This window comes from Fusarium mangiferae (assembly GCF_900044065.1).
Source record: "Fusarium mangiferae strain MRC7560 genome assembly, contig: FMAN_scaffold007, whole genome shotgun sequence".
NCBI lineage: Eukaryota > Fungi > Ascomycota > Sordariomycetes > Hypocreales > Nectriaceae > Fusarium > Fusarium mangiferae.
The window spans coordinates 1,889,487-1,903,158 of NW_024573927.1; the positions used below are offsets into that span (position 1 = coordinate 1,889,487).

The 13,672-nt window shown below is 50.6% G+C and overlaps 4 protein-coding genes across 4 annotated transcripts; 1 reads left to right on the plus strand and 3 right to left on the minus strand.

Annotated features, from left to right (window-relative positions):
• Nucleotides 1-950: 950 nt before the first annotated feature.
• FMAN_13816 (putative enoyl-CoA hydratase precursor, mitochondrial) lies at nt 951-2,140 on the minus strand (the record flags this gene model as incomplete). Its single annotated transcript, XM_041833332.1, has 6 exons — nt 951-1,078; nt 1,135-1,315; nt 1,370-1,486; nt 1,547-1,576; nt 1,653-1,783; nt 1,951-2,140. The coding sequence occupies 6 exons, from the start codon at nt 2,138-2,140 to the stop codon at nt 951-953; spliced, it is 777 nt and encodes a 258-aa protein (XP_041683706.1).
• Nucleotides 2,141-3,634: 1,494 nt separating this feature from the next.
• On the plus strand, nt 3,635-6,863 carry FMAN_13817 (non-ribosomal peptide synthetase; the record flags this gene model as incomplete). Its single annotated transcript, XM_041833333.1, has 6 exons — nt 3,635-4,196; nt 4,245-4,379; nt 4,434-4,516; nt 4,564-4,667; nt 4,717-5,001; nt 5,054-6,863. 6 exons carry the CDS (start codon nt 3,635-3,637, stop codon nt 6,861-6,863), a joined length of 2,979 nt encoding a protein of 992 aa, XP_041683707.1.
• A 544-nt stretch (nt 6,864-7,407) lies between these two features.
• Nucleotides 7,408-9,770, minus strand: FMAN_13818 (uncharacterized protein; the record flags this gene model as incomplete). Its single annotated transcript, XM_041833334.1, has 3 exons — nt 7,408-7,666; nt 7,715-9,568; nt 9,619-9,770. 3 exons carry the CDS (start codon nt 9,768-9,770, stop codon nt 7,408-7,410), a joined length of 2,265 nt encoding a protein of 754 aa, XP_041683708.1.
• Nucleotides 9,771-10,799: 1,029 nt separating this feature from the next.
• On the minus strand, nt 10,800-12,461 carry FMAN_13819 (putative GUT1-glycerol kinase; the record flags this gene model as incomplete). The annotated part of the gene is made up of 3 exons (XM_041833335.1): nt 10,800-11,042; nt 11,103-12,261; nt 12,313-12,461. The coding sequence occupies 3 exons, from the start codon at nt 12,459-12,461 to the stop codon at nt 10,800-10,802; spliced, it is 1,551 nt and encodes a 516-aa protein (XP_041683709.1).
• Between the last annotated feature and the right edge of the window lie 1,211 nt (nt 12,462-13,672).

The following is a 13,672-nucleotide window of genomic DNA, read 5'->3' on the forward strand; positions in this document are numbered from 1 at the left end:
GTGGCGCTGGTTAGGACGATGAGATGCGGGAGGATCACCCTAGCCTGGAGCATAAATCGTACGACTCTGCATGGGCAAATGCAGTAATTGCGCGCGAATTGTGCAGTTTCTCGTGTTGGTTTATGGGCATTCGTATCGTGGCTTCAAGACTGGGCAAGGCCGCGAGAATTATTGTTGGTTAACACCGGACGGCTTAGCATTTGTGCCAACAGGGTATTGATGTACGCTTTGACAAGATCCTTGTCACGATAGCAAATCAAAGAACGCTATCAAGATTGTTGGTCGAGACTGAACTAGGTACGTCGTCTTGCTCAAACGAGGTTACATCTCGATTATACGACGTGCCGTGCCGGACCATGTGTTGGCATGCAGCTAGTTTTCTTCAACAGATCCGGTCTAACCCTAGACCCCTGCATCACCCTTTCTTTGCAGATATGGCCCACTGTTGCATGGGGCTTGAAAAGTACTGTATGGTCTGGAATGGTTTCCGAGCTTGACTTGCGTACCGAGGCGAGACGGGACGACGTTTAGTAGCGCATGATACACGTTGACATGAACAGGTAATCACCTGATATTCATGAGGGGGTAGAAAGTAGGAGTGGATATACCAATGCCAGAGCCTGACACCTAAGAAGGATTGGCAAGAGTGTAGAAGTGCTGACTGTGTACACAAGTGTTGGGAGGCTGGCAACTTCAATGTTGAGCCTGAAAAATGTGAGAACTGAGCAGTAGTATTCGGCTGAGGCCAACCACGCTGGACGATTGATAATCAACGATCGACAATATCATCAACTGACAGCAAAGCTTGGCAGCGCGGGATCGTCCAAGAGAATACAGGCATATGCCGCGCACCAATGATATCCCTCAAAAGAAGCATACACTTTGAGCGTTAACTATCATCGCCGCGTCATGCATATACTGCCACTTTACAAAAGGCCCAACGTGTACAGTTACCTAGGCCCCCACTCTGGCTTCCTCTTCTCCAAGAACGCCTTGACACCCTCTCGCTTATCCCCGGTCCCAAACGCAAAGTAATACAAACTCCTCTCAAACTCATGATCGACCCCCAAATCATCAGCTATGATGAATATGTTAGTCATCGTGTGGCACACAAACTACGTGATGGCCACTTACATCTACAGATAGCCTCTTTAGCCAAGCCCAGCGCCGTGGGGCTCAGGGCCGCAAGCGTCGATGCATGATCCTTCACAACGTGCTCGAGGACTTTGCCGCTCTCATACAGCTGTGCGACAAGACCCACGGACCGGGCCTCTTCCGCTGATATGGGCTGGCCAAGGAGGATCATCTGCATGGCCTTTATCACGCATGTCAGCACAAGGTAGCACGAGGTTTGGGGGGAGGGAAATACCTTGTACTTTCCCACAGCGTTTGTCAGACGCTGTGTACCGCCAGCGCCAGGGATGAGACCAATCTTGACTTCTGGAAGGCCGAAGCGGCCTCCGTCCGCGGAAAAGATCAGGTCACACTGTGAGACGTCAGCAACCCACGGGTTCCGTCCACGGAAAGGAAAAAACGCTCAACTCACCATGAGGGCAAGCTCAAAGCCCCCTCCGAGCTGTCAACCCCAGCAAAAGCTCATCGTCAGTCTAGCCTCAACCAACACCTCGGGTAGGATCAAAAACTAAACTCACCGCCATTCCCTCAACAGCCGCTATCAAGGGCTTGCGCACGGCCTGCATCCCCGAGCAAAGGTCCGCCAGATAGCGACAGCCCCGCGCGTCTTCCGCATCGAGCCGCGAGATCTCCCCGATATCAGCTCCCGCTAAAGGATTATTGGCACGTCAGTTCCAGTTCAGCTTAGCCCTGCCACTAACTTAGAGCGCGACAAGTGCCGGGGGGGCTATACCCCTGTGGCGTGGCGTGTGGATTCACCCATGGGTACGGAGTATGGAGTATGGTTATGGGTATGGGTAGGACAGGGTACATTACCGCAGAAGAAAGAAGAGCTGCCGGTGATGACAATGACTCGCACGCCATCGTCCCTGGACGCCGTGTTCAGCAGTTCCAGAAACACGGTAATGAGCTCCTGCGAGAGGGCGTTTCGCTTGGAGGGTCTGTTTAACGCGAGGACGCGTACGCCTTCTGCAGGCGTCGACGCAAGGACCAATTGCTCCTCCATGATCAGATCGATATCGATGGCAGGATCGTAAGAAAGAGAGCGAGAAAAGATTGTAGCTGAAATCACTGCACTTGGCAAGATTGACCGTCTTGTCGGGTTGCGTTGGATCAAATAGTTCGGGTACGTCAATAACGCGAGCTTAGCTGCGTCGATCACTAAATCGATAGTGGGGACCCCCAAAAGTGTCTTTGATTCAACTGAGACATGGCTGGGGCCAACCCAGCAGAAAGAGCAGCCTGCACTGCAGAGAGTGAGACACTGCAGATTTTTGGTGTTGGCTGAGGCATTTTGAAAGGGCGGTGGTCGGGGACTAATTCCACGTCGGGAAGTATTGGTGCAAATCTCGTAGTCTGCTGTCTCTCGTGCCGATCTTGGTGTCTGTCATTCCGTTGGCTTGGTCCAAGTGTCGAGCCGTTCGCATGCTTAGCTCTTAGACCCGATGATCCTTTTGTTGAGTAAGATTTGACTGATAGATTTCGGTGAGCCTTTGGTAAAAACCTGTTCAAATAGTTCAAATACTTGTTTTTCTTTATATTTTATGCGATATGGGCGATGAGTAAGCTATCTGTCATTTAGGCTTATCTTGGATAACCTCATTCGAAAAAGCGGCACAGCTTACATTACAGCCCAACTCCACCTCATATCATCTCGGCTCATGTGAGATTTTGCAGATGCCGAACTCAGATCCTGCAGCTCCCGCAGAACCCGCGTGCTAAAGATGTCTTGGCCAACCCTTGTATCCACAGCCACGGATCCATGGCCATAGCCAGGGCAGGGCAGATCCCTCTCTACATGCGGGCCTGCGGGCCTGCGGTACGTACGTAGGTACTCTGCTGTACCTACAGGGGTACGCACGCAGACCACATCACACGCCTCGTTGTTCTTTTTCGGTCAAAGACCTCGATGAGTTCAGGTACATTACCAACCTACCTAACTAGGACCAACGGACCAAAGCAAACAGACTCTTGCCCCATCTGTCATGTGGTATACCTGTTGAGCTGGCCCTCTTTTCGACGCTATCTGGAACTACATGCCTTAGCTTGGCAGATGGTTTCTTGTTTACCAACAGATTTTACCGTATTAGGTCGACTCCGGAGTTTCAAGGCGGATCCTTCTTGTATCTCGATAGAGGAAAAAAGACGCATTCTGGGGGCGGTTGGGGGGGTGTACTCCTCCGAGGTGCAACTTGAAAGGGCAGCTGACTGGTTGACGATCCATCGGTTGCTGGTGTTGGGTCTATCCTGCCAAGCATGACGAGAAGGCTGGGTAGGATTAGGAAAAAGCGGGAGGAGGGCTTTGGCTCTATTTAAGAACAGACCTTCTTTTTGTGTGTGGAGAGATGTTTCTTATGCAACTCCTTAATTTCAAATCTTTGATGCACAATCTCCCGCCATCCCCGACCCGACTCCTACTCAATCTTTTTGAGTTTCTGTCTATTTGGAATTGTACGACGATCCTCATCTTATCTTGCACACGCCTCAGATTAAGCTTAGCATGGCATCATCTGTGCTTGACGTCTCGTCCCCACGGGGAGCTGCCGTGCCAATCTCGTTTACACGAGGTACATGCAGTAGACCTAGCTTCTCAACTGTCACAGAGGCATTCTTCCACTATGCCACCACACAGCCTTCGGCAACTGCGGCACGAGATCTATCTGCCGAGCCAGCTGTTGAGATAAGCTATGGTGAGCTTGCTGAACGAAGCATCCGGTTGGCGCAACGGTTACAAAGTCTGGGCGTCATGCCGGGACATCGTGTGCCGCTTGTTGTCAAGCGTGGTGTTGGTATGTTGGTTGGTATACTTTCTATCTTGTCTTGTGGAGCTCAATATGTGCCTCTTGATGGAGGCGTAGTGGCAGATGAGACCTTACGGTTTGTGTTACAACAGACTGGAGGAAGGATAGCTCTGTCTTCAAAGGCTACGGCACACCGTATCTCGACCGCGGATGTAACAGATGTTGTCATTATTGAGGATGAAGGCAACAGTGAACAAAGTGTTGAAGACTTTACTCCAGTGAGTAAATCTGAGGATGGCTGCTATGTGATATATACATCAGGTATGTTGATCTACCTTATATTACCTTTCATTAACTCACACGCATCAGGCACAACAGGTACACCAAAAGGAGTCGACATCACTCACAACAATGTGACAAACCTGTTATGTCAAGCACCAGGCAATCTGGGTATTGGTCCAGGAACATGTGTTGGCCAAGTGCTGAACGTCAGCTTTGATATGGGTAAGTACACCATTTATCCAAAGACGAAGGACCATACTGACATACAATTTCAAGCTGCGTGGGAGACTCTTGGTTGCCTATCAAATGGCGGGACCTTAGTTATGCGGGGCTCTGACTGGTCAAAAGCCCTCAAACAAGTGAGTTTACTATATCCAAATGTTAGGCTAGTCACTGACTGTGTTAGATTGATGTCCTCATCTGCACACCAAGCATCCTCTCAAAGTACAGCCCACAGGACTTTCCAAGACTGAAGACCGTTGCCACAGCAGGAGAGCCTAGCTCTCAACAGTCAGTTCCCTACTTTCACTCACTTTCTCATTTCAACTAACCTGTCTAGGCTCGCTGACCTATGGGCGTCTCATGTCTCATACTTCAACTGCTACGGCCCTACTGAAACCACCATCGTCAACACCATGCACCAGCACCAAACAGGCCAGCCTCTCTCCATCGGTAAACCAACGCCAGGAAATAATGTTTATATCCTAGACGAGTTTCTTGTGCCAGTGCCTGTTGGAGAAGTCGGTAATGTTTGGGCTGGTGGTGCAGGCGTAGCTCGTGGCTATGTTGACTTGCCAGACAAGACAACTGAGAGGTTCAGACCTGACCCTTTCACCCAGGACGGGTAAGTTTTCAAGTCATGACATCTTTGAACGAGATACTGACCTCAAATTCAGATCAAATATGTACAACACTGGTGATCTCTGTCAATGGAATTCCAACGGCACCCTCCACATCCTCGGCCGGATAGATGACCAAGTCAAAGTCAAAGGTTTCCGCGTCGAACTCGACGGTGTAACCGCCTGCATAAAATCTTGTCCCTCCGTTCAAGCCGCAACTGCTCTCCTAATCAACAATGAGATCCACGCCTTCATCACCCCCAACCACTGCCCTATCGCCGTTGTTGAAGCCCATCTCAAGACCCTTCAGCCCTACTACGCCATGCCAACACACTACCACCAGCTGGACAGCCTTCCTATGACTGCAAATGGAAAAATAGACAAGAGAGCTTTGAGAATGAAAGAGATGGTGGAGGTTGGGAAACCCCAGCCTGCTGTCTTGCATACGCGTATGGATTCGAATGCGTCGAGTGCTACGCAGCTCAGTTCTTTCTCTGATGCGAGTGATACAACACTTATCAATGAGCATCAGTATGACCTTGAGAAGGCTCTCCCTGAGAAGGATATGCCTAAGCATGCAAGAGGACTGCGGCACAGACTGCTTATTGTTTATCGTCGACTGTTTTCCCTTGTTGGACTCTTCAACATCGGTGCGGCTATTGCTCTCCTCTTGACTGGTATCACCAGAGAGTGGATGGGTATCATCACAGCCATCAACCTGACCACAGCTGTTCTTGTTCGTCAAGAATTCGTCATCAACGCTTTATACACTATCACCTGCAGCGTCCCTAAAACCTGGCCTCTTGCTATCAGGACCCGATGCGCAAAGATCTACCATCTCGGCGGAGTCCATTCAGGTGCAGCTGTCAGCGCAGGAGCATGGCTTCTTGCGACGAACATCGCCGACATAGCTTGTTCGTTTGGAAGCTGTGCCAACTGGGGCACCTTATCCATCGCTTCTCAAGTCATCTCTTGGATCCTGTCTGCCATGTTCGTTGGCATGATCGGAATGGCTTGGCCTTCAGTGCGCAAGCGCTATCACGATCTCTTTGAGAGAACTCACCGTTTTGCTGGATGGACTATGCTCGCTCTCTTCTGGGTGCAAACCGTGCTCTCGGCCCACGACAACACCCCGTCTGGTACTACTCTTGGAGAGTCTTGTGTCAAGTCCCCTGCCTTCTGGTTACTGGCTGTAGCGACAGCCAGTGTTGCTTCATCCTGGTGCTTCCTCCGAAAAGTCCCCGTTGAAGCTGAGAAACTGTCAGACCACGCTATCAGGCTTCACTTTGACTACACTGTCCCCGTCAACGGTTCTTTCACCCGCCTCTCTCACAAACCTCTCAAGGAGTGGCATTCCTTCGCTACTATCCCGGCTCCCGAAGCCGTCAACGGTCGATCTAAGGGCTACTCCCTTGTCGTCTCTAACGCCGGCGACTGGACAAAGTCCACTATCCAAGAGGGCCCCTCTCACATCTGGACACGCGGAGTCCCAACTTGCGGCGTGATGCGCATCGCAACCCTCTTCAACCGCGTCGTCCTCATCGCAACAGGCTCCGGCATCGGTCCTGTTCTCGGACATATCCAAAACCCAACATGTCCAACACAACTCATCTGGTCAACTAAGAACCCTGAAGAAACTTTTGGGGAGGAAATCTGCCAGACTATCAGCGAGCGCATTCCTAACGCGGTCATCCACGATACTAAGAAGCTCGGGAGACCTGACTTGGTAAAGATGGGCTACAATCTGGTAAAGGGCTTCAAAGCTGAGGCAGTTATCATTATTGCGAATGAGAAGATTACGAAAAAGGTGGTTTATGGTTTGGAAACGCGTGGTGTTCCAGCTTATGGTGCTATCTGGGATAGTTAGGTTTCATGATTTGATTTTGGAGTTTTAAGTTGTGGCGTTTGTATGTAGTCATGTTTCGGACGATTGGGATGATTTGTATGCCGGAAACGATTTTTATACGATGAATGATTACATGTTACGATCTGAAACAATATTCGTCAAGATTCGCACGTTGGAATGTAATTGTGCTTGGCATCGGGGAGGCTGAGATTGAGTTTGGGGCTGGATTGACTTTGAGGTTGACCTAGCCTCCCGTTACAATCCGATTGAGTTCGACTTGATCGACGATGGCTGAAGCGAGCGAAAAAAGCACGGAGAGGGTGAAGATAACATACTGTTCCATCGCTGCAGATCATATTGCTGGGCATCCCAGTCGGACCATATTTGACTCAGTGACGCAGATCATTATGCTCGGCTATCAATTTACAGAATATCAGGAGCTTTCATTTCTGACTGGACAATATAGGTGTAATATTCAAGACAAAATACCGCTTTAAAGATATGGCTGTATGCGCCGCGAGGCACTCAAATGGTCTGAAATGATCGAAACGAAATGAAGTCCCCTCTACACCTGATTGAACGGGGATCCAAAGGCCAACCAATCAGCCTCCGGGTCGGGCACTCCGTTGTTTCTGGTTGGTTCCCGCATCGGCTGTAACTGTAGCTGTGACTGGCTGCTTGAGCTTGCTGACACTCTAGGACAGTTGAAGAACTCAAAGACGTCGATGCTATCAAGCTCGCTGAGGGACGTAGCTTGTGTTGATGTTGGCTCAAGGCCGGAGTGTCGTGCTGTCGATGTAAGGGTCACTAGGTCATATGCACTCCTATGATCGTTAGTTGAGATGCCGTATCTGATAGAGGCTAGGACTTACCTTCGCATCGCTGAAAAGTTCATGTCACCCTGTCGGACTCTCTGAACAACACGATGCAGAATCTTGGAGTAATTATTCGCAACCTCCCAATGTTGTCCAACATCGCGCAACGTATCAATAAAGAAGTCAATCTGCGAGTCCACGGGACATCCAACTGTCGCAGCATGGACAAGAAGTAATCTCGCAGCAACCCAAAGCGAGAAGGCAAACGAGGGACCCAGGAGATTCAGACCATCAGCTTCAAGAACATATTTGGTGATATCCCCCAGACTCTGCACAGCAGACAAACATCTCTGCATGGCGTAGTGCGAAGGAACAAAAATGTGAGAACGAACTGTTGGATAGGCCGCTGAGGAGTGCAGTCTCACAGCAGCCGTGACATACGCGCTGTGAAGCATGAACCAATTCGCCACGCGACTCGCAGGATCAGAATGGCAAAGAGCTGATATTTTGCTATATTCGCTCGGTAAGCTCTGCAACCAACCATCCAGTGTCCTGTCCAGGTTGCGATATGTGTTGCGCCATTCAGCCATGTCGCTCGATGACGTGACATCAACCGGCGTTTTGAGAAACTCGTGGATTCTGCTCACAATAACAAGAATCTCACAATGGTAAGCAAAACTGCCGAGGTTCTCGGGTTTGTTGACGAGGTATGTCATTATTGGTGATTGTTTTTCGTTGTAGGGACTCAGAGAGCGTGTTTCGACTGGCACGTTCTTTGAGAAGAGGTCATAGGAGCAGGGGAGGAAGCGGTTGATCTTTGTGTCGTTGAGGATGAAGTCAAAGGTTGTTGTTGCGATTGTTGCGTATCGATCTAGAACATAGATCATCCAGTACAATCGTCGCCGCCCCTCGTCTTCGATCCAAGATTCGGGTTTGCCAGCGGTGACTCTGTGAGATGAAGCGGTACGCGTAACTTCGGAAGCATCCGCCGATAGAAAGACGCTGCTTTCCTCGCTCAGGCCAAGCTGTCTGACGTTTTGTGCCAGTAGAGACAGTAGATTCCAGCCACGAGGGCCATTGGACGTCCCCAACTCATCCAGAGTGATGATGACAAGAGCTCTCATGGCAGGAATGGTGGTATGCTCCATAGCGTACAGCTGTACTGTGTGCTTGGCGACCTTGTGATAATATGAGCTCATCTCTGTTGATAATCTCGGATCCTTGAGGAAGCGCAATGTAGTAGCCACAATCGCGTAGAGTAATATCCGGTCCGCTTCCTCCATAGAAGTTGAGCCAAAGAAGGTGGCAAAGATGGTCTTTCGCTCAAGGATAGGACACCATGTGTTGCAGTGCTTGAAGTAGAGATCTACGAGGCTGTAGATGATGTCGTGCGGCGGTAGATCAATCGTGTACGACTGAAACGATGGATCTCGCCTTACGCCAGATGGATTTGGCGCAGTACTCGACTGACTTGGTGTTGGTGCACCGGCGGCTTGCTGAGTCTGCATCGGCGACTGAGTAGTGTTTTGGCTGTTTATAGGCTGCCATGGACTTGTGATGCCTGGGGATCTCGCCTGCGAGAAAGAAGACTGTCTTGGGAGACTTGTGTTGGGCGTCGGTCTCCCATCCACTTGCGGTGGTCCATATCCGTTGTTTATTGACGGCGATACACCTGGAGAACCGACTGAAGAGTGGTCTTGGACGATATGTTCCTCCACTCGCCTTCCCAATGCTTGAAGCAACGCATCAATTCTGTTGACCTTTGCCTCAAGCTCAATGCTAAAGCCATTGCGTCCAGCACCTGGCTTCTGCCTTTCAAGGTAAACACAAGCTCTGTTATGCCTCGCGCACCACGAGCAAGCAGGCTCAGCGCGATCGCATTTCACCTTACGCGCCTTGCACATCTCACAGCTATCACGCCATTCAGCCTCAATTTCTCAATCATTACAGAGTGTACATACGATATCTTCTGATGCTTCTCCCTCCTGCGCTTCTTGTTAGGTCCGGCGCTGGTCATTCTCGACTCGTCGCCGCTGGAGCCATCGTCGTTGCTCAGCGTGGAATTTGCCTCTTCCTCAGCGATTGAGGGTCCGCTCATTGACGTGGATGGCATGTCGATCTTGCTCTCTCTCCGCAGTCTGGGGAAACAAGCTACTGGGGAAAGGAATAAGCAGAAACCTTGCACGGCCTGTTATCGGGTTTTAGTGGAGGTGAGACGTGTTGTTGGGGTATTATGAGATTGGATGCGACGGAGTAAGGCCGAGCCGCGGGAAGGGGAAGAGAAAATCTGGAGGTCACAGAGTGGAGCAATCTCATCGCTTTAGTTGACTAATACTGGGTCTAGTGAAGTCAATGGCCAAGCAGAAGCGCTAGAGGCCCAAGCAAATGCACTGAACACCAAGCAACATATCACTGCATCAATCAATCGATTGCAACCATTCAATTCAAGTGCCAATGCAATGGAACTACAACACTGCAAAAACAGTCGCGGTGTCCAGTAGAAATGCATGTGGCCAACGTTGCAGGCGATATCCCTGTCTAGCCAAAAGCCAAGTACCTTACGTGCTGCTGTTGGTGGACAAGGAACGATATCCATGTCGTGGTTTCAACAAAGACCTTCTATCTATGGTTAACCTTGCATTGCCGTTACGCATGTGACATGTGCATCTTCGGGCCACAAACACCGGCATATGTAGACTGCAGTATGAGGGAAATATCTTTTTTTGCCGGATCACTCGGGGCTTTGACGACATACATCCCGATCCTTGACTCTCTAGCAAAATGCACCCTGTAGCGTGTCTAGCCTGTGAGGGATGCCACACCAGCTGATGGCCTACAGATCCCCCCTCCCCCGGAAATAACAATAAAAGTGCGGAGCCGCTTATGGTGCGGTCACGAAAGCGTCTAGTGGTTGTTCCAGAACAAGCCAAGTTCCATATTTATCTATTTCCTCGTGGCGAGTCGTGGACGCTACTGTACGTCGGGCTTATTAGGTTACCTTACCTTCTTCGTACAGGTTGGTGCATGTGGTGTTCCATCAGGCAGCAGTATTTCGAGCCATCCATGTAAAACATACTAGTACAGAATCAGTCCTAATCAAGCTAATGTAACTACAGAGCTAACAAACAAAAAAGCAAATCAACTACTCGTTGGCCCATCCTCTGGACATCTCAACCGCTTTGGTCCAACGACTAAACCGCTTCGTCGCTTCTTCCTCGGCGATCTGCGGTTTGAAGATGGTACGACCCTGGGTGTTCACCTCCTTCAACTCATCAAAGCTCTTCCAAATGCCGACGGCGAAGCCGGCTGCAATAGCTGCACCTAGTGCAGTTGTCTCACGCATGCCGGGTCTGTTGACAGGGATCCCAATAAGATCAGACTGGGTCTGAGAAAAGTGTCAGCAACATCAAAGAACAAGGGTTCCCAGAGTAATTCCTTTACGTACCTGCATGATGAGATCCGAGTTGCACATGCCACCGTCGACGGCCAGCTCGGTCAGCGCATGTCCGCTGTCCTTCTCCATCGAGTCGAGAATGGCCTTTGTCTGAAAACAGGTCGCCTCCAGCGTCGCTCTCGCAACGTGCCCGCGCTGCGTGTACGCCGTGATACCAAAGATTGTACCTCGCGCATCGTCAATCCAGTACGGCGCAAACAGGCCGCTAAAGGCCGTTACAAAGGTGCACCCACCATTATCTTCCACCGTCTCCGCGAGGGCGCTGAGCTTGGCCGACGACTCGATGAAGCCAAAGTTGTCGACCAGGAACTTGACGCTTGAGCCCGCGACGGCGATGCTGCCTTCGAGGGCGTACATGGTGTTGCCCTCGCCAAAGTCAAAGGCCACCGTTGTGAGAAGTCCGTGTGTTGAGATCACGGGCTTGGAACCGACGTTGTAGAGCAGAAAGCAGCCTGTGCCATATGTGTTCTTGGCGAGACCGGGGGTGAAGCCCTTCTGTCCAACAAGAGCCGCAGACTGGTCGCCCAGACATCCAGTGATCTTGACGCCCTTGAGCGAGGTCTTAGCAAGTGTGCCATATGCCTTGCTATCAGACGACCGCACGATTCTTGGCAGCGTAATCTTCTTGTCATCGATTCTGAACCAGTCCAGAATATCCTCGTCATACTGCAAAGACTCGAGATTCATAAACATGGTCCTCGACGCGTTTGACGGGTCTGAAACGTAGACATCTCGCTCCGTTGCGCCGTTGAGCTTGTACGTGAGCCAAGTGTCTACCGTTCCAAAGGCGAGAACACCGCGCTCGTAAGCATCTTTGACTTCGGGAATGTTTTCGAGAAGCCAGAGAAGTTTGCTGACGGAGGGATATGTGGAGAGAGGAATTCCGCATCGCGAAATCAACTCGCTTGCGCCAAGACGACGCTTCAGACGACGGACAAGATCTTTCGATCGCGTGTCTGTCCAGACAATGGCGTTGTGCAGAGCATTGCCTGTGGTCTTGTCCCAGACAACAGTAGTCTCACGCTGGTTTGTGATACCAACGGCCTTGATCTGCTCACGAGAGTGGCCTTGACCTTCAAAAGCTTCTACAGCACCATCAATGCACTGCTCAACCGAGCTGATGAGCTCTTCAGGATCATGCTCATGCCATCTAAACCAAACATCAACAATCAATCGCGTGCCGTGTAGTAGACGAACTTACCCAGGATGAGGATAGTATTGCTTGAATTCAAGCTGATGAGTAGCTACAACATCGCCACTGGTGTCAAAGATCAGGAAACGGGAACTTGTCGTACCCTGATCAATGGCACCAATAAAGGTAGGATTTTGTTTTCCGTTGAGCATAGGCATAGTGAGAGTGCAGTGCAAATTGCGGGGAAACGTGTCAGATCCGGGGAGAGCGAATGCAACAGTGACTAAGAAGGTACAGTAGCAAAAAGGAAGCGGACGACAGCAAAATTGATTGGGGACTGCAGGATCAAAAGCGTATCATATTGGGGTGTTTAAGTATCTCCCATCTCGGGCTCACTGAGGGCAACAAACACCGAGATTTCAGATGCAAAGTGCATCTCGGGGAAGCATTTCCCACCACCCTGGGATCAATCTGCGGGGTATTGAAATCCTTCACAGCATTGGCATTTCGTCTCACGCACACCCAACGTCACTTTCCTGATGTAGCTTGCAAGTAAGCTAGCTAAGCCTCGGCTTGGTGATACCGAAATACAGACCCCATGTCACAAGACAAACACCATCGGGGATCTAACAAGCGAAACACAGCCAACAACACCTACCGATGCATCCATGTACATCTGATAGAGAGAGAGGGGTCGTTCATGTTACGTTTCCCCGCAGTCTTGTTCCAGAAGCTCGACTGGGCGCATATGCTAGCGGGTCTGGGATAAACACACCTTGACCATACCTTAATTCCCAGCCAAGCCAACCTCGGTCAAGCGGATGTGCAAATCCTTTTCTCTTTTCGCACGACGATCCGGGGTTTGGCTCGGACTGTGGAGTCAAATATGCAAACACAAGTCTCGAACGTGCCCCCCCTCTCTATCTCCATCCCACCCGGCCTTCGGTGTAAGCAACCTGATCAGAGCAGATTCTTCGGTCATGATATCCACGTCTGAACGCCCGTTACTTCTCATTTCTTGCTCGGTGTGTGCCTCCGAGCGGCATTTCGCTGGTACTCTGCACCGCCGCCGTCCAAGCTTTCGTATCGCCCGCACCGCACCATGGTTCGATTCATCGGGTGTAGTCGCTGCGTCTCCCCGTGTCCGTGTTCCTCTTTCCTAACGCAGTGGAGGATCGACATGCTTGCAAAGCCCACCTCGTTGGTGATGTCTGATAACCTCGCGGGCTTCGGTATGCTCTGCATGAAAAGGGTGGTGTTTGCAAATACCGAGGCCGAGAGCAAGAAAGAGGATCCCATCTCTTGGGGATGAGATGAGGGGCAAAAAAGACACCCAGACTTCAGTTCGTTTGCTGACCATAAATTGTAACGTGATCCCCAGAGATGCTTGATGACGCCAATCCTCTCAGTGTAACCTGTCTCTCTTGCA